At 34.8% G+C, this 20808-nt stretch overlaps 1 protein-coding gene across 6 annotated transcripts in view; it reads left to right on the top strand.

Moving 5' to 3' along the window:
• Window positions 1–20808, top strand: part of GALNT13 (polypeptide N-acetylgalactosaminyltransferase 13) — a 562369-nt gene that overhangs the window by 64514 nt on the left and 477047 nt on the right. For 5 of the 6 annotated variants that reach the window (XM_067741899.1, XM_067741902.1, XM_067741901.1 and 2 more), the window contains exon 3: window positions 2342–2587. In XM_067741899.1, coding sequence (XP_067598000.1) covers window positions 2446–2587 — 142 coding nt within the window. In that variant the 5' untranslated portion in view covers window positions 2342–2445. Of the gene's footprint in view, window positions 1–2341; window positions 2588–20808 lie in introns of those variants that run through there. The other variant, XM_067741903.1, reaches the window with a different exon arrangement.

Genomic DNA, 20808 nt, shown 5'->3' with positions numbered 1-20808 from the left:
TACCAGCAGATAAAGAATGATAAAATTTAATATGTTTAGGTAGAGGTGTTTTCACAGTAGATAGAATTAAAAACTTGAAATATATAAGGAAAGATTGTTTCATAAATAAACAAAAATGTATACAGCAGCTTAGTTTTATCACATAAAATAGTAAAGTCAGAGTTTTCTCAATGTTAATATCTTGACATATAGATGTACCAGGGTATGAAATTAGAATAATTTGAATGATGCTTGAAGTGGCAATAAGATGTGATTTTCACTTTCTATTATGGCTAAAGTTTAAATTAAATTCTCAATAACCTCTACTGTTAGGCTCTTATTAAGAAATGACTTATCTTAGACATTTTAATATTAAGTGATTTCAGGTTTTCTATTATAATAATATTCTTTATATTTCTTTTAAAAAATGTTCTCATTGTTTATTTTGCTTAAGCCTTACGATTTTGTGAGATGGATGGGGAAGGAAATATAAGTAAAGAAAATGAAGCATAGAAAGGCAAAATGCCTACCTAAACTCAGAGCCAGGGATGGTTCTTTTTATGTCTTTTATTATAGATCTTTATGATAAAAAGAGCCTGTAATATATAGATATTATATAATATATAGATTTTTATTATAGGATATTTTATTTTAAGGTATTCCTTCTAAATCTGGGAATGGCCATCTAGTTACCATCAGTGTTATATATGCATTTCCATAGGACTTTTTTCTACAACAAACTGAAGGCGCCTGTTCCATCTTAGGACCAAAAAAAGACAGAAAATTTAATAGCTTGAATTGTTTCAAATATCATATTCAGTGAAATATACATAAAGTAACAGGAAATATATATATGGGAATCATTCCCTTGTCGTCAGGTTTAGAGGTTGAATTCCAGTGTTTAGTTATAATTTTTACAGAAAAATGAAGTTGAAACGAAATAAAATAATTAGTATGCCATTTTTTCAAGAAAAATAACAAATAAACCTCAAATATCATGCATTCCTTAGATTTGTACATTTTGTATCTTTCTGTTTTAAATATATGTTGAATAAATGTAAATTTTATGTAGATATTGAAAGTAGAGTCTTTGTTATAATAATTTTTTAAATTGTCGCTTCATGTAAACTTTGTTACTAGTCTGGTTAGATTTGTAACAGGCAACAGCATTTGTGTTGCTTTATGATGCAAAGTCAGCTGCCATTAATTTAAAGAACTTCTGCCTCAGCAAATTGTACTTTGATGTTTTTATTTTGAGACAAGTGTTTGTGAAATAGTCCAAGTATCTTTGTATTTAATAGCTGTTCTCCTCAAATATCTGTCAAAACTGTTACTTATCTTATTCACATCAATAAATATATACTCCAGTTTCTATTATTTTAATGTATCAAATTATACGAGACTTTTATTTTGATATAGTTACTGTAGAGATAGAAATGAATTAACCAGGTAGTTATTGTTCTATGTAGTGTAAATAAAACAAATATGTGTATGGTATTGAATATCTCTCAATAATTGCACACATGTCTTTGTTATGCCTTTAGAATCCTTGCTCTGGTTATTTTAAGTCACTTTATATTAATGTATTATCCTCTGAAATTATTCTCTGATAATTTCTTTGAATGTGTACTGCCCATTCTCAAATGCACATTTGTAGTGGATACTTTCTATGCAGAGCAGATGGGCTTTTTAAGCCTAAATAACTGGTGACTTATTCCATGTAATTGCCCTTTTTGAGAATCTGAGAATTTTGTGTGTGTGTTTGTTTTATATCTTAACATTAATAACTATGTGTTCTGCAGGACAGTTTACAAGTGTTATCGTATTTGGTCCTCATAGCAAATCTTTAAGTTTGACATTATTATTTTCATTTTATAAATGAGAAAACTGAGGCTTAGAAAGTCTCCCCTACATAGGAAGTAAATAGGCCCAGGCCTATCTATGCATAAAGTCCAGCTCTTAGCCACTGCAATAGATAGTAGTCCAGGATGATTTCTAGTTCAGCAGTATTGGCTCCTTAAAAGTGCTGAATCCCAGTAAATTTAGAATTGCACTATTTTACAACCTGGTGCTTTACAGAATACCATGAAAGGACTTTAAGAAAAAGGCAATACAACTTGAAGAAATCAAGTAGTTGTCAAGGGCCCAGCAGAGTAGTGGCAGATCTAGGATTAGCTGTTAGAATTTTAGCCACCTGGCTTACTTACAAAACTTTCATTTATTTGGGCTTTTAATTCTGAACTTGAAGGCCAAGTGCCGATATATATGGGAGCATTAAATAAGTCATATATTTCATGTTATATCACATTTATGCAAAATAAACTTTTCAATAATTAATTTTTCTTCTTTTTTTTTAATACAGTGGGGTGCATCCTGCTTTTATCCTGGAGTTCACCCCTGTGGCTTGGATTTATCACAGTTGTATCTGTCTTCGATCTCTGTGTTAACTAGAAATCAAGGAAAGACATGAGGAGGTTTGTTTACTGCAAGGTGGTTCTAGCCACTTCACTGATGTGGGTTCTTGTTGATGTCTTCTTACTCCTGTACTTCAGTGAATGTAACAAATGTGATGACAAGAAGGAGAGGTCCCTGCTACCTGCCCTGAGGGGTAAGTGCTTATGAAGCAAATGTTTCTTTCATAGCGATGAAAATGGTGGTGACTCATGACAAAACATGAAAGCATTTGGGCAGAACTATTAATGTACATTTAACCATGGGAAAGCTACTTTATGTTTCTTGGCCTCAGGTGTCTTGTCAGAAGAAATGAGTTAGCTAACCTCTAAGGTACCTTCTAATTCTAATAATTCCAATGTTTTGTGACTGTAGTGAACATTCAAATTGGACAGAATTTTAAATTTTGGCTTCCAGAAGTATAAGCCTTTAGAGTCCAAGCACATAACATAAAAGAGGAAAACTACTACAGTGAGATGGTGAGGATTGTAGCAAAATGAGACTACACATGACAGCCCTTAAAACTTCCAAAAGCAATAAAAAAAAAAAAAGGCACAATGTATTTTTAACAAAACACATGTTGGTGGCCAGATTTAACCTGTGGGCTACCAGGTTGTTGCCCTATGTTAAAGGCAAAAGATAATTTCAAGTGTATTATAAAGTCACTTTAACTCAATATTCCCTATTTAGGAACCAGTTTCAATGACTAGATAAGAGTGAATGCTAAAGAAACATAATAATTTATATAAATGGTGATTTATTAAGTAAAGTCATAGAGATTCATTTCCTGAAGTTATTCCAAGTAATTTTCCTATGCTTTCTGTTGACTTAAATACCTATTAATTTACTTCTAAAATATTCCTAGTAAATGAGTGCTTCTAAAGTACTTAAGCATGCTTGAAATTAGTTTTATTCTCATTGAATTAAACATTAAAAAAAAAATCTAGTTTACATTAATTCTCTACTTAGCAAAATGTTTCTTTATAAACATGACAAAAGGTAAACTTTGAGTTCCTGTTGATATGTTTGTACCTTTTGGAAAAGTGAATCTAAATTACTGACTTGAGATTTGCATTTATTTAATGAATGTAATCTGCTTTTAATGTTACAGATATTTTTGAGGTTATTTATTAATCAAACTATGCTAATAAAATGAATTTCATTGATATTATCAGTTGTGTGAAGTTTAGGGAAACAGAGAAAAGCATTTCCAAAAATTAATTTTTGTTGAAAGAGTTTGTTGGACATCTTTAGTTTGCTTTGCAATAATTCTCTGGTCCAGTTGGAGAAATTCTGATTATCTTCCTCTTTTCAAAATGAGTCTAATTCTCTCACTACATTTTTTGACTAATACAAAGAATTGAGAGAAAGTACTTTGGAACTGACAGAACCTAGACCCATATAGGTAGTTTATATACATTTTTTATGCCTTTAATTAGAATTATTCAAAGAGGAGAACTTTATGAGTCCATCAGTTTTCGATAAATGAATATGGGGATTAATTTGCTGATCTTTGGTTAGGATCCCAGAATAAATCAGCCTTTTTTGGTTTTTTGTTAGAACCAGTTGAGCTGCTGCTTGGCTGAAAGTGGAAATGTGTTTTGATGGATCACATCAGTTTAGAATGTTCACTTTGTCATTTGTTGAATGGAGACTTCTAGATTGGTCACAAAAAATGTTATAATCTGATTCAGCAAAACTATGACAGCCTTTTCTGGAAGTACCAAAAAAGCAGTTTTGCTGATTTAATGCTAAGTTTCAAATCTCAAAAAGTAAAATTTAATGATGCAAGGCAAAAATAGTAATTTTTCCATGTACTTAAAATGTAAAATTAAACAATACTCTCTTTATTTTTAAGACTTATTTAATGTTATACGGTAATATTTGTCTTGAAAAAATGAAAATTAGGCTTTATGGTTTTTAATTTCATCTTCTACTGTTACTTATTATTTCAGAATATTACTTTATTTAGGAATTTGTGCCATGTATTTCAAATAATATTTTATTTACAGGTAGGTGATGTTGTGCAAAGTGCACTTGACTGAAATTTTCATGTTCTAGATATGTTAAAAACAGGCTTTTTTGACAAAAAATTTGATCTTTCCAGACCTTTGTGTCTCCATTATTAAAACAAAGGGCTTGGACTAGGGGTTTTCTAAGATCCCTTCTAGTTCTAAATTTTAAACAACTTGTAAATATCCAATATTAGCATACACTCTGAATTAATTTTTGAGATATGTTCATTCATTCACCAAATCATCAATTATTTGTTAAGTGCCTCTCAAGTTAACAAGTTGTGCATCTTAAACTTAACAAAGTTGCATGTCAATTATATCTCAATTTAAAAAAAAAGAAGAACATAGTCTAGTAATGGTCAAAGAAAAACATCCCAAGCATCAGGACCTCTGGCTTCATAGGTGGTATAACAAGATTACCCCACAGTTAAAAGCCCAGCTTTGTTGACCGGCCTGGTCCTCACCTCCTCCACCTTGAATTAGTTGTGTGACTTTTGGCAAATTCCTTAACAAAACCTTGGTGATCAAGGCTGTAGTAATTGGCACAAAGGGTAGACAAACTGCACAATGCAACAGAATAGAGACCCTAGAAGTACACACACACAAGTTTGGACCATTCAGTATATGACTGAGGAAGCACTACAGATCAATGTGGGAAAGAAGAGCTCTTTCAATAAATATAGCTGAAAATAAAATGGTAATCTGGGTGGAAAACAGATGAAGCTGGATGCTTAACTCATGTCATAAACCAAGATATACTTTGGAAATATTAATGTCACAAGAAAACTTAACTTTTAGCAGAAAAAAAATAGGCATTTATAAGACCATGAATTAAGGAACAATTCTAAAACACTATACAAAATCATTGACCATAAAAGAAAATATTGATAAATTTGACTATATTAAAATTGAGAAAGTTGATTCACTTAAATATACCTTAAAAAAGGTAAAAAGGGAAGTTACAAACTGTAGAAGATGTTCAAAGAACATGTAACTGAGAGATTATTGTCAGGTATATATAAATAACTCCCGTTATTAGTATGAGAAGCCCACATAGGCCAACAGGAAAAAATGGGCAATAAACATGAATAGATACTCCTTGGAAAAGGAAACAAATATAACAAAACAAAAAAAGAACCTTATGAAAAAATATTTAACATTAATTGTGATGAGGGAAATGCAGACCAAGACTATAATGATGTATTTATATTCATTCAATTGGCAAAAATTAAAAAGGCTGATAATACCAGTTGTTAGAGGTGATGCACCTCCACATTTTTATAGTAACTTCAGATAACGGTTTGGCATCATCTCTGAAATCTAAAAAATTCATGGATGACTCAGCACTCCTAGTGATATAAGTTTTTCCATATAAACAAATATTTCATAGCGCTACTGTTCATAAAAATGAAAGCTGAAAATAATCCATAGGTCAGTCAAAGGAAAAGCTGATGTATGAATAGTGATATAAAATGAAAGAGAATAGTATATTTTAGTCAAATGAATGAACTACAGCAACCTGTACCAGTATGAATTAATCCTCATGATACAATAGTAAGTACAGAAGTTTATTGATATCTTTCAGAGATGATATATGGCATGGTACAATTTGAAAAGCTAAAACTAACTAAAAATTTAAAATATACGCTTTAGGACTCTACAGAGATATGACAAGACTTTTTATGAAGCAATAAAGCTAATTATGAACATAGGATTTAGGATGTCGTTTGTCATGTGCAGGGGGCAACAGTAATGTGGAGCGTTACTAGGGTCCTAGGTTTGTTTTGGATGTGGGTTTGATGTATCTGTTACATAATACAGATAACTAAGCGAGTGAATAAGAGCCACTGAATGGATTTGAATAAAATGGGAAGCCACTGAAGAGGTTTAAAAGACAGCAGACATGATCACCTCTGTGTTGTGGAGAGATCACATGTGGAGACTAGATTGGGGAAGAGCCATCTCTTCACGGAGGCAGGGTAGGAAGTTGTGGTAGCCTTTCGTGAATTCTGTGTGGGAGGTGAGGGCTGCTTAGAGCAGAGCAGTGCCAGTGAGTTGTGAGAGAAGTGGGTATAATGAAGAGGTATTTGAGATATTGGGAGCTTGCTTGACTGGCTCTGGCGGGTGGAGGAGATGGAAGTGCCGAGGACAGATCTCAGGTTTCTTGCAGGGCATTATTTGATCCAGTTTCCTGAGAGCGGAGATGGAGGAGGAGACGTTTTGAGGGTGGATATTGAGTTTATTTTGGACATGTTGAGTTTGAGACACATGTTGGGCAACTGAATGGAACTGTTCAGTAGGAAGTTGACTACATTATTAAACTCTAAGTATCAAACTTAAAAGCCATCATTATTCTTTCTAAAACGGATTACATTCTTCTCTTCCTTATTAAATGGAGTATATGGGATATAATTAAATCTTTCCTTCTGAGTCAGCATTATCATTTCGCACATCAATTATTGAACGATGCTGTAAAAAATGATTATTTTAGGGACTTTCATGGGAGCACAAAGACTTGTTCCAATATTAGATACAGACCCATGAATCCTTTTCCTTTTCCTATTTTCTAGAGGATTGCTTTTGGGTAACATAAGTTCTTGTCAGGGGAGCATATTAACTCTTTTATGCCACTCTGGGGCCACTTAGAGCTAAAATGCACCGAAGGATTTTTTTTTTTTTTTTTGCGGTACGCGGGCCTCTCACTGCTGTGGCCTCTCCCGTTGCGGAGCACGGGCTCCGGACGCGCAGGCTCAGCGGCCATGGCTCACGGGCCCAGCTGCTCCGTGGCATGTGGGATCTTCCCGGACTGATGCAGGCGGACTCTCAACCACTGCGCAACCAGGAAAGCCTGCACCGAAGGATATTTCTAACTCCTAACTGGTATGGAGTACTAAGTGGTGCTGCTCCCAAGTTGGAAGAGTTAGAATAGCTATTTGAGAGAACAGGTATTTAAAAAGACCGGTGTTGCTGCAGTGCACCCACAAACGCTTTGGGGAAATCTGAGGTCATGTGGCCAGTCTGCATGAGCACCATGCATAATGAGTCCTCCTCCACCACCTCCACCCAGGGCCGCACGTCCTCAGGCAAGTTAATTTGTCTCTCTGGGCCTCAGTCACCATCTGTAAAATAAAATGGATATGAGTCATGGTTTTAAGTCACGCTCATCTCCAAATGAAGAATTATGTTTCTAGCTATTTTTTTCAATAAAACTATGGAAAATGAACTATTTTCGTATCTGGCTTTTGGTCAGTCCATAGACAATGTGTAGTCTGCTATGAGAACTGGTGATGTGGAAGTGACATGGGGAGAGGTCTGCTTGGAAACCCCAGAAGAGCCTTCTCATCATCACAGAAGACAAAAGGGATCTAAAGTTATGATATTCGAGAAGGGAAGGAACCTGCACTTCTTTAACTGATCTTGAATCTTGAACATATTACACATACTTGGGAAATGAAATAAAATTTACCTTCAAGAAAAGGGGAGGGAGAGGAATATCTAAGAAAGTTGTTGCTTGTATATAGACAAAGATAAGTACATTAGCCAATGATAACAAAAATAATTATAAGCTATGATTGCTCTAAATTATTTACACATGTTAACTTAATTTTCACAAAAAATATGTGAAGTAGACATTCTTCTTCTTTTACATATAAGGAAACTGAGGCAGAGCGAGCATATGGGGAATCACTTCTGTGTTTCTCTTTTACTCACACACGCAATACTTCTAACACCAGATGTGTGGACTTTTCCCCCACACCAAGCAATTCTCTGCAACGTCAGCTGAGTGTCCTACAATTCTGACACTGCCTATCTGGAGTAAGCATCAGACCCCACAAGTTAAGGGCTCAGTCCCACAAGGATGCCCCCACTTCATACACGGATCGCCGGTCCCAGGTTGTCACCAGTACTTCTGATCAACCTGCTATAACTTGGCGCTTCCTTGAACACTTCTTGAGTTTGATAATTTGCCAGAATGCCTCACGGAACTCAGGGTAACATTTATTTACATTTACCAGTTTATTATAAAGGATATAATAAAGGATATGTGTGAACAGCCAGATGAAGAGTTACATAGGTTGAGGTCCAGAAAGGTCACAAGTACAGGAGCTTCTGTGCCCATGGAGTTGGGGATATGACCCTCCTGTCATGTAGATGTGTTGACCAACCCAAAAATTCTCTGAACCCTATACTTTTGGGATTTTTATGGAGGTTTCATCATATAGATATGATCGATTGCCAAGTCAGTCTCCAGCCCTTCTCCCATTCCTGGAGGATGGGAGGTGGAGCTGAATATTCCAAGCATCTAATCATGGCCTGGTCTTTCTGGTGACCAGCCCCATCCAGGAGCTATCCAGGAGCCCACCCAGAGTCACCTCATTAAAACAAAAGATGCTCCTATTAGATGCTCTAATCCCAGGAAATTCCAAGGGATGTAGGAGCTCCGTGTCAGGAACCAGGGTCATGGACCAAACATTAGAACAAAAGATGCTTCTGGTGCTCTTATAACGTAGGACATTGTAAGGGTTAGAGTAGCGCTGTGCCAGGAGCTGGATCCAGAGACCAGTACCTCCTATGATTTCACGGTGTGGTTAAGAGGGAGTGCCAGAATTTTAACAACGAATGGAACAGGAGTTGGGTATTACAATGCAAGTTCAGTAAAGGGCTTTGTTATCACTTAATGCCAGTTTGCATTGGAGTTTAAGTGCCATGCTTTCATTCAAATACCAGTATGGAGTACACAGTCTGAAAATGTGAATTGACTGGATTGTCTTCATTCTCAGAGACACTAGAGAGACTCAGCCAAAACTCCCTGTCTAGTAGGATGTATAAATCCCAGTCAGGAAAATATTTCCTAGGGACCATTCTGGTTTCAGATCATTTATAAAACAGTAAGTATCACCTTATCTGGTATTTTAAGGTTTTGCAAAGTTACTTTCATCCACTTGTATCCCTTAAGACCTCTTCACTGCTGCTCTGAATTGGGGGAAATCAAGAAGATGAGTGGAATTGTTGACTGGAATCTCGATGCCATACCTCCATGTTTCCCTTGATCCTGCCTGGGACACTCCCTGCTTTCCTCTCATAAATCTGGGGACACAGGTAGCCTTGCAGGATCTTAGTTTCCCAGCCAGGGATCGAACCTAGGCCCTGGCAGGGAAAGAGCAGAGTCCTAATCACTGGACTGCCAGGGAATTCCCTCTTTTGTTTCTTTCTAAATGATCTTCTCATAACATTAACGCCTAGCCATGTACTTATTTATTAAACAGTAAATGTTTATTGATTTTGTTTGATTAATCTTTAGTGCTTCAGGGGAGAGTTCCTGTGACTAGGTGTGAGAGGAAACCGAAAACTTGTGAATTAAAGTGTTAAGACTAACACCACATTTGGGACTTCCCTGGTGGTGCAGTGGTTAAGAATCCACCTGCCAACTCAGGGGACACGGGTTTGAGCCCTTGTCTGTGAAGATCCCACATGCCGCGGAGCAAGTAAGCCCGTGCACCACAGTTACTGACCCTGCACTCTAGAGCCCGCGAGCCACAACTACTGGAGCCCACGTGCCTAAAGCCTGTGCTCCACAACAAGAGAAACCACTGCAATGAGAAGCCCACGCACCGCAATGAAGAGTAGCCCCCGCACACCGCAACTAGAGAAAGCCCATGCACAGCAATGAAGACCCAACACAGCCATTAAATTAATTAATTAATTAAAAAGGAAAAGAACCCTAATGCCACATTTTTCTTTTTTTTAAAAATATGGCTTTACCTTTTGGGGGGAGGGTAGAAGAGTGTGATTGGTTAAAATGCACTGTCAGTATTGGAATTGCCCCACCTAAATTATGATGACCACTGGAACTTTCAGGTGATAATATTTATAGTCATACAAAAAGTGGGACATATGGACAGTCACCTTGGATTAAAGGCATATATGTCCCAGATAATTTTCGATCAAGTTTATAAATAGTTTTCAAAAGTTAATAGACTTTATAAAATTTTGACTTTTGATTTTGCTTTTGCCTTTCATAGTTTTATTTACAATTCACTCTGAGCCCTTCTCCAGTCCACATGGGCATAGCAATGTCAGGAAGAAAAATAAATTGTAATAATGAATAATTATGAGGTTTACTGTGCCAAGTGCTTTATAGATACACTGTTTCGATTAGTTCTCACAGTGGCATTGAGGGTAGGTACTATTATTATTCTTATTTACATATAAGAAACTGAGATCTGAAAAGGTTAATTAACTTCCCCAAGGTTTCAAAACTAAGAAGAGGGAAGAAAGGGCTCACAGCCTGGTTTGTCAGACTTTTGAGCCCACACTTTGAACCACAGTGTTATGCCGTGTCCCTGACTCAGGTGCCTAGACTAATTTAAGGCAAAATAATCATAACATTTATATAGTATTTATAAAATATTTACGCATATAGGAATATTTCTGGAGGACAAAGAAGGAGGTGGCCACCGACCTTGGGTAAAAAAATGTCATATTTAATTAGGAGAATAGTACTCTGGCAGGCTTACCTGTCTGAAAGGTAGGCTTTCAGACTTTAGCAATTTTACATTTATTGAGTTTCTACAGTATACTAATTAATTTAGGTTGCAATTTTCCTCAGCAGTTTCCTTTGGGGCCAAGCCTCTGAAGTCTTACAAAGAATGATTAAAAGTTCTGAACAGTAGGGAAGCACTGTTTTTTCCCAAAACTTTAATAAAAATGATTGATACAATTTTTGCATCCATTTATTCAATGGTACTGGGCTAGGTAATATGAAATATCCAAAGTTTAATCAAATAGAACATCTGTCTTCAGGAATCACACAGTCTACTGGAGACGTGACATGTACATTACAAGATAGAAAGTGGTGGCTGCTATAAGAGAGATACCAAGTAAACTGCTGTGAGAGGCCCTGACATACATAAATTATGTGGACATTGGAAAACTGGGAGGAAGCAAGTACCAGGAGGGAATAAATTATCAGAGGAAAGCTATTGGCTTTCCCAAAATGAGGATGTAAGAAATCAGTGAATCGGTTGATTGGGGCAGAGTCAGACTCAAAGGGGATTTCTAGAATTTAGGTTAAAAGTTAGGATAAAGACAGATTTTAAAGGACTTTGAGTACTGGGGAAATGAATTTTTAACTTTGTTCTTTAGGAAATGGGGAACCATTGAAGGTTTCTGGAAAAGAAAAGATGTGTTTATTGTCAGATAAAGTTTGGAAGGGTAATGCAGTGCTGTTTATTAAATATGCAAGAGAGTAGCACTAATACATTTTTATCTTTATTCAGATAGAGACTCAGATGCTTAAGTTTTATTTATTAATTAAAACACTTGAATTAGATGGTAACTAAATGGAATATTAATTCATTTAAATTCTTTGCTCTGTAAATTAACTGGTAGAACAAGAAAGTTTTCTGTTTCGTAAAATCAAGTTTAGACAGTGTATAAAAAAGTAACTATTCAAAATCTTTGCTTATTTAGTATGAAGTAAAATGAGACAATCCATTCAACAAACATTTGAGTGCTTGATTGTGTCAGAGCTGGGGTTAGAAAAATAAAGAATCACTCTTATTTTCACGTTTAGAGGGGGAGAAAGGAATTCAGAATTGTATGAATAAAATGTCAGCATATCAATGCTGTGCTGTCAGGAGGAGTGAGAATATATGAAATAAAGAGAAAAAACATCAATAAGCCAATATCTGCCTTCTGAGGACAAGATCTAATTGTCAATTCCATAAAGACTAGAGTAGACTGAGCAGAGAATGGAGGACAAAACGTATTACCAAATAGTCCACCAGTAAAATGGAAATGGACAAATTTTATCTCTGCCCACTGGAAATCATGGTCACTAAAGGGCTGTGTTGCAGCAGAGACAGCTACTCATCCTGGGTGCTCAATTACTAATTGTTGAATGAATGAAGAATGAATGCACAAGCAGCGTGGCACTTTCTGAGTGTTCTCATGATAATAGAGTATCCGGTATAGGTGGATGATTAAGCAACTTGAAATAACTCAATTATCATGGCAAACATATTTTTGTTGTTGTTACTGTTTACACACATAGTCCAAACCTTTTCTTTTACTTTTTATTGGCTTATGTAGTTTGATTTACAGCCCCAGCTGGCAAATGTATAGCCAAGGGACTCTCTTTTTTTCCTTCAGAATGTGTCTTGCATTGCACTGTTATACACAGTCACTGTGGTGCAGGGTGTCTAAGAACACTGCATATTGACACATGGTAGTGCTGTCATTGAAGAGAGCTCTGATGGAGCAGAGCAGGCAGATCAGGTAGGATGTGTGGAATGAACTAATACATAGAAGACCCAGAGGAACATTTATGAAAGTTCGACTGAGGAATATTGAAAAAGATGTAAGTGTGTGGTAGATTTTATTCATCTGTAAAAAGAAGATGGGAAAATGGAGATGATGGAAAATGAATAAAAGAAAGTAATACTGGACAGGTTGAAAAGTGAAAAAAATCCAATAAAAAAGGAAAATTACCGAGAATAAAGTGATGGAGCTGTAGAACAGGACCCATGGTTAGTCAATAAGTAAGGCTCAATGTAAATATAACTTTGGGAATGATTGAGGATAGTAGCTAGGTAAGAAATATTATTTTAAAATAAGTTTTATTGAGGTATAACAATGCTCCCTTTTAAGTGTGCAATTTGATGAGTTTGACAAGTGAATCCCAGGGTTCAACCTCACAAGGATGACACCCCTAAAATGTTCCCACACATCCCAAGCAGTCAATCCCTCCACTCTAGCCCCAGACAACCACTGATAGGTCTTTTGTGACTATTTGTTAGTTTTGCCTATTCTAGAAAATCTGACGATGACTGTGAATTCTTGTGTGTCTGGTTATTTTTGCTCAGCATATGGGTTTTGAGATTAATCTATGGTGTTGAGTGTATCAGAGGTTCTGTTGCTGAGCAGTATTCTGTTGTATGTATATATTACAATTTGTTTATCCTTTCACCTGTTGATGGACATTTATATTCTTTCCATGGCTGTTATGAATAAAGTTGCTACATTTGTACACAAATCTTTGTTTACATATGTGGACATATGTTTTTACAACTCTTGGGTAAATATCAAGGAGTGGTAGTGCTCAGTCATATGCTAAATGTATTTTAATTTTGTAAGATACTGTCAGTCTGTTTTCCCAAGTTGTTAGACTTTGCTATTCCCATCAGCAATATAGGAGAGATTTAGTTACTCACATCCTAGCCAACACTTTCTAGTCAGTGTTTGTAATTTGAACCATTTTTGTGAGTTCGTAATGATATATCATGGTGGTTTTAATTTGTGTGTCATGATAACTAGTGATATTGATTTTTTTTTCATGTTTTTTTTGGGCCAGTTTTCTTTTATGAAGTGTTTGTCAGGTTCTTTGGGCTATTTTGTAATTGGGTTGTTTATGGCTTGCCTTTTAAAATTTTTGAAAAGGTATCTTTCAAAGAGCAGAGATTTTTTATCTTGATGAAGTCCAGTGTATCTTTTTTTCTTCTTTTGTTGTTCTTTTGGTATCCTATTTAAGAAATCTCTGCCTACGCCGAGGCCACTCTGTATTTCTTCTAGAAGATTTATGGTTGTAGTTTATAAGATTTGAGTTAATTTCTGTGTATGATGTGAAGAGACTCAAGGTTATATTTTTCCAAAATAAAAACTCAGCTGTTCCAGAAACATTTGTTCCTTGAAGAGAAGAAAGGAATGGATTTTAGAAATAAGAACAACACTTCATTGTAATATTTCTCAGTATGCATCTATAAGTTTTTCTATTGCTTATATGTATGACTTAGTTATAAATATTTGAGTTTATTTTCTAGAATTCATTGCATATTATACAGAATTGATGTAAAATTTGTTATATAACTTGAAAAGTATCCAACTGTTACTAACCAAATCTTCTTTAGATATTTTAACTTGAAGGAAAATGAAAAATCTAATCTATTATATTAACATAAAAAAGTACTGTTTATTTCTCTGATAATAAAATTAATAAATAATTATTGTAGTAAAATATAAAATACAAATAAAGAGAAGAAAAATAATGTGGAATGCCATCTAGAAATTTCCACATACTAAAATAAAATGTAATATTTAAACTTTTTTTGATCAATATAGCATGAGCATTTTGTCCTGCATGAGATAGCTTTCAAAACGTAGTTTTAATGGGTAATATTTTATCATATGTATTTATCATAACTTCCATAATTAACTACCTTTCATTAATTTTCATGTGTATTGCTCCTAATTTTTTTACCACTAAATAATGTTATGAACATTTTTAGGAAGTTGTTTTTAAACAGTTTTAAACATATTGCTGATTATATTCTTAGGCTACATTCTTGGTTATGGGATTTATTTTTTAAAGGTGTACATATTTTTAAAAGTTTCTTGATAGACATTTTTAATGACTTCCTGGAAAGGCCACTAACATTCACATCTCATTATCAATATATGAGAATACTTATCTCACCATGTTATTTGTAATTTAATTTAAAACACATTTGCTAATTAGAGTACTTTCTAATCACAATTTTAAAAATCATTTTTATGTTTTATTGTACTTACATTTTTATGTTTTATTGTATTTACATTAAAATTTTACTATTAAATACTGAACTTAAATATATGCTGTCCTCATGTTCAGAGTTTTGAAATGTAAAGATAAATGGACGAAGGCTTAAAAGATGTGATATATTAGACATTGTAGAATATATTAAGCAATTACAGAATCTGGGTGTTGGTAAAATTCTGCTTCTAACTATGACACATTTGGTGGTACCAGTAAACTCCATAGGGAAAGGAAGATAAATATAAAACTTTGGGCTGTAATTGGAGGAAAGACCTGTTCAGGACTAAACTGAGAGGTTCTTGTCTTCACAAATTCTTTGAGTTTTCCTGTTTTTAATTTTTTTTCACATTGAATGATTTGATCTGTATGTATTTTATTTTTGTGTAATAATGAGGGTGTATTTTTTTCAATAATTACTTGTGACGTCTTTCCCCTCATTACTGATTTGTAATGTTAAAATTGGCATGTAGAAAATCTTTATATCTAGCAAGGTCTTTATATGATCTATTTATTTGATTCCATTGATTCCTTTCCATATGACTAAAAGTGATATGATTTTAAATCGTATTCCAGAGTTAAACTGTTTTAATTATTTAGCTTTATATTATCTGATGAAACACTTGACAAGTTGTAAACTGCAGTAGTCAGGAAAATGAGTACATTATAGTTCTAATCTCGGCTTTGCTACTTTTAGGGTATCTCCCTCTCCCTGTAGCACTGTGCCTTGATCTATAAAATGAGAGGCTTGGAGCAGACCTACTCTTCTCTGTATCTAAACTTTATGATTTTTTTTCATGATAAATGAATGGAAAGTATTGTGTTATCATTGAATCTCACCATATTTCTAAATAGCATCAGGCTGTGGAAATGTGTTAGAATATTCATCTAAAAATTATATTTGGCATTACTAGAACCAGTATCCTTAATCTGTTTTGTTTCATACTTTTTGGAAGTACTTTCACATGAGTTTTCTTATAGGTCTGTCTCACTGATTCTATTTTGTTGGTATAATGAGTGGGGATATTGGATATAAAATAGTATAGTGGCAAGAACACCCGTCCTGTGGTTGGAAGATCTGGACTTTATCATGGCTCTGGCCTTAACTAGAAGCCTTATCCAAACAGAATCTCACTTCCTCCATCTTTTGAGGATTAAATAGATGCACTAAAAAAATGCTTTAGGAATCATACAAAACTCTACAAAAAGAAATTAGTGCAAAAGACCCCTAATTTACCTGAAGTTAATAGTTCTCAAAACAAAATCTTATTCCTTTAAATAAAAATACTTTACAAATATTGTTATTATTAAAAATCCCTTAGGACTTCCCTGGTGGCACAGTGGTTAAGAATCTGCCTGCCAATGCAGGGGACATGGGTTCAATCCCTGGTGCAGGAAGATCCCACATGCTGTGGAGCAACTAAGCCCACGTGCCACAGCTACTGAAGCCAGCATGCCCTAAAGCCCATGCTTCGCAACAAGAGAAGCCACCGCAATGAGAAACCTGGGCACCACAACGGAGAGTAGCCTCCACTCTCTGGAACTAGACAAAGCCCGTACACAGCAACGGAGACCCAATGCAACCAAAAAAAAAAAAAAAAAATGCTTTAAATATAATACATGATTCCCTCTTTGGAAGATTAATTCTTCTTTCAAGTTACAGTAACACAATCTTTATTTAAAAAATGTTTTTTCAATGTAGAAAAATATAAGAAAGGATATAAATATACCTATAAGCAAACCACATATAGATTATTATAATTAAAGTTTTGGTTTTTTCTTTATATTTCTAAGAGGGATCCTACTTTATTTCATTTTTATATTCTGCTTAAGCCTTTGAATTTATATTTTGGACATTTTCCTGCATCATCAAATATTCCTTAAAACAATTTTACTGGCTGTGCAATATTGTATCTCATACATCATAATTTGTTTCCCTCTAGCTTTTAAAGGGAGGATAAAAAGTATCAAAAGTCTTTATTAGTTCCTCACTTATAACTGTCTTCATTATTCGCTGCTGTGTAGTATGTTTCTATTGTAGTTTTGTCTTTTTCTTTAGTGTAATTGCTGAGTTGTAATTTATTTCATTATTAATGTACCCATTTGGGGCATGCCTAATTTACTCATTATTACATGAGATATAAACTGGATCTCAAAAGATAGATTCCTGGAGGTGAGAAATTGTTGTTGAGGAGATTGGCACTCCTATAGAATTAGAAGTTTTGTGTGCATAATTAATAACATCTTTACCATCATTAGAGCTACTGCTTATTGTCTACTGTATGCCAAGCCTTCCACTCAACCATGTGCTGTATCGTTTAGTCTTCAGACACCTTCATGAAGAAGTTAAGAGAAAATTATCTTAATAGAATTGTGTGAACTCACTGTTTTGAATTATTGCTTTTAAATATAAACTACTCCAATCAGTTTCTTTCCACTATGACTTCAGCAAAAAGACTTTTTATGAAGACAACTTACCTCCTCCCTCTTACTAAATCCAATGGCCAATTCTCAACTCGTATCTTACTTGACTATGAATAACATCCGAAGCAACCTTAATCATTCCTATCACCTTGTAATACTTTTGTTACTTGTCTTAGAGGGTATCACACTCTCCTGATTTTCTACCTCATTGACTCTCCTTCTCAATCTCCTGTGCAGGTTTCCTCCCTTCATGTCACCTTTTAATGTTGAGGTAGCTCAGAAAATGGGATTGGATTTATCTGTTCTTTATCTATACTCACTTCTTTAGTGATCTCATCCAATCTGATCTCTTTGCTTTATATGCCATCTTATAATTTTACAACTTGAAAATTGATAAATCCAGCTCCCACCTTTATCTTCATTTTTAGATATTTACAACCAAGGCTTACTAGATATATTCTTTTGGATTCTGAGACCTCTCAAACTTACTGTGTTTGAAATTGAATTATGAATCTTCCACCAAAGACTTCCCTACTTGCAGTCCTCTCTACCTCAGTTTTTAGCAGTTTTGGCACTCCAGTTGCTTAAGCCAAAAATCTTAGTCATTCTTAACTCTTCTCCTTCTCTCACATTTTATATTAGCACATCCTATTTATTCTTCCTTCAGAATATATTCAGAATTCAAGCACTTCTCACCAGTTCATTGGCCTCCCTGTTTCTACCCTTGCTCACCTATAATCTGTTCTCAACAGTTAAGTCAGATAATGCCTTGCCTCTGCTCAAACCACTTCGTTGTCTGTCACTCACTCAGCTGGAAGCATCAATGATTTTTTTCATATAACTTTATAACATTAATAAAAATTTGTGCCTTGATATATATGCTAATTTTATATAAATTGGTAGAATATTTCATAACTGCTTTAATAGGTTGAATAATGTCTGAAAAAAATTCATGTTCACCTGGAACCTTAGAATGTTACCTTGTTTGGAAATAGGGTCTTTGCAGACGTAAGTAGTTAAGATGAGAGTTACTGCCTTAGGGTGGACCCTGAAGGCAATGAATCATGTCCTTCACAGAAAGAGTAGACAGAGAGAGAGACAGAGGAAGAAAAACACCATGTGTAAATGGAGGCAGAGATTGGAGTTATGCTGCCACAAGCCAAGAAATGCATTCCAAAAGCTGGAAGAGTCAAGGAAGGCTTCTTCCCTAGAGCTTTTGAAAGGCTCATGGCCCTGCTGACAACCTGACTTTGAACTTCTAGCCTCCAGAACTGTGAGAGAATAAATCTTTGTTGTCTCAAGCCACCAGGCTTGTGGTAATTTGTTAATGGCAACCCTAGAAAATGAATACAGCCACTAAGAACCATTTTAAAAATGTTCCATAGTCTTGAAAGCATAGAAAGAGTGAAGACATGGCTTGTCCCAAATCACAAAGTAGCTCAGTCAGGATACTGACAGTGATATTAAGAAGTCTTCATCTCTGGTTCAAGTACTATCGCAAATACAATTCTCCATCTTTCTAACTTTAATATAAAGATAAAAATAAAATACTTTAGAGTTATGTAGGAATACATATTTCAGAAAGTCACCTCTGCTAGAAAAAATAGTTAAGAAATATTGAGACTATATGAACTTTTACCAACTTATATAAGCAGATTACTGGAGTGATTGTCTTATTTCATAATTTGAAGTTCTCATTTCTCATGACAAAAGGAGCTACAATGAATTGGAAGCTATGTCATAATATGTGCATGTAACTCTTTACAGTAGGTATGCAGAGTAAATCTCACAAGTATGGATCACTCAGGGTTATCTATAAAGTGACCTATTGATAAAATTTATATTATATAGCATTTTAGAATTGATACGCATATGACAAAGAGCAAATGAAAAGTGGTTACTGGTTCATATACTTTTTTTTTTCTAACAGAGAAATGAAGATCCAAGGAAGTTATATCAACTATCAAACTTAGACAAGTAGTAGAGGCCAAGGTAAACCTACTGAGTCTTGAGGATTCCAACCTAGAACCCTACTTAAAAATTATAGTGACCATGAAAGGACCTGTACAATTGGCAGTCTTGCTTTTGGCCTCATGAGTTTTACAATGTCTCTTCCAGAAATGCATCACGATCATTATATTTTTCCCAGTGTCATTAAAAGTTACTTATGTTTACCAAGAATTACACACAAAATCCACTAATGCATTATTTTGGATGTACTTTGGTGGAATATATTTTATAGCTCAGTTACTAGCAATTCGCTGAAGATTTCTGCAATCCCAAGTTTAAGGTTATCTGTTTCTCCTCTCAGTTCACATAGTACTTTATCTAAACTTCTTCCATCATAATCTCTTTTTTTTCAGGCTATTTATGTGCATTTTGTTGTTGTTGGTATTGTTCTTACTAAGGGCACTTCGTATTCGGGGATTAAGATCCATTTCTGACTCAGGAAATAATCTGAGTGTCTTTCATAGAGCAAGTACAGAACCAACATTTGGTGAATGAATAAACTTTTTTCTGCTTTGGATCCTTTTCTACTTTCACTTTTATTTTTACTGTGGTTCTTTGAAGATCTTTCAGTTATCTGTGCTATTCACATGCCCACTAAGTGGAATGAAATGGGCATGACCATGTACAGATGACCTTGTCTTATTACTTGACATAAAATGTTTGCTAGAACCTGTTGATGACTGTTATGAACATTGTGTGCCCTCAATAAATTTGTTGAATGAACATTTATAACAGGTCTGCATTTCACAGGTGAAGAGTAATCTGATGTTGCCAGTGATTTATAGACTTTATTTTGACTAGTTCCTGAAATTATCTGGACGTCATGCTTTTTTCTTTGAACTATCTTGCTGCCTTGTTGTTCTCCTTCCCATCTATTCTCCACAATGATGGCAGATAAATCTTCTTGAAACACTACTTTGATGCTGTTACTTTCGTGCTCTGTGTCCTTCAATAACTTCCAACTAATGGCAGCTCAGAGTCATAACTCCTTACTCTGGTACTAGAGGCTGTCTGCAGTCTGACCACAGCACAGAATTCTAGTATCAGCTTTAAATGCTTTACTAAAGATTAGCGTGTAGTGGTTAACACACGGACTTTAGGGTGAGAAAGATGTGCATTTTAATCCTATATTTGTTATTTCCTTAAGATGTGACCTTATACACTTCATTTGCCATTTTGAGCCTTAGTTTCTTCATCTGAAAAATAAGAATAATGACCACATGTGCTTTCATTCCATTCTTCAATAAATATTCATTTATTGAATCAGAGCTATGTGCTAGGCACTTCTGTAGATGTTGGGATAAATCAATAAACAAATTTGACAAAAGTATTATGGAGCTTGAATGCCAGTGGGGAGGC

Source organism: Pseudorca crassidens, chromosome 6, assembly GCF_039906515.1.
Source record: "Pseudorca crassidens isolate mPseCra1 chromosome 6, mPseCra1.hap1, whole genome shotgun sequence".
Classification (NCBI taxonomy): domain Eukaryota; kingdom Metazoa; phylum Chordata; class Mammalia; order Artiodactyla; family Delphinidae; genus Pseudorca; species Pseudorca crassidens.
Note: the sequence above shows the minus strand (reverse complement) of the source record. Positions and strands in the feature narration are given on the sequence as shown.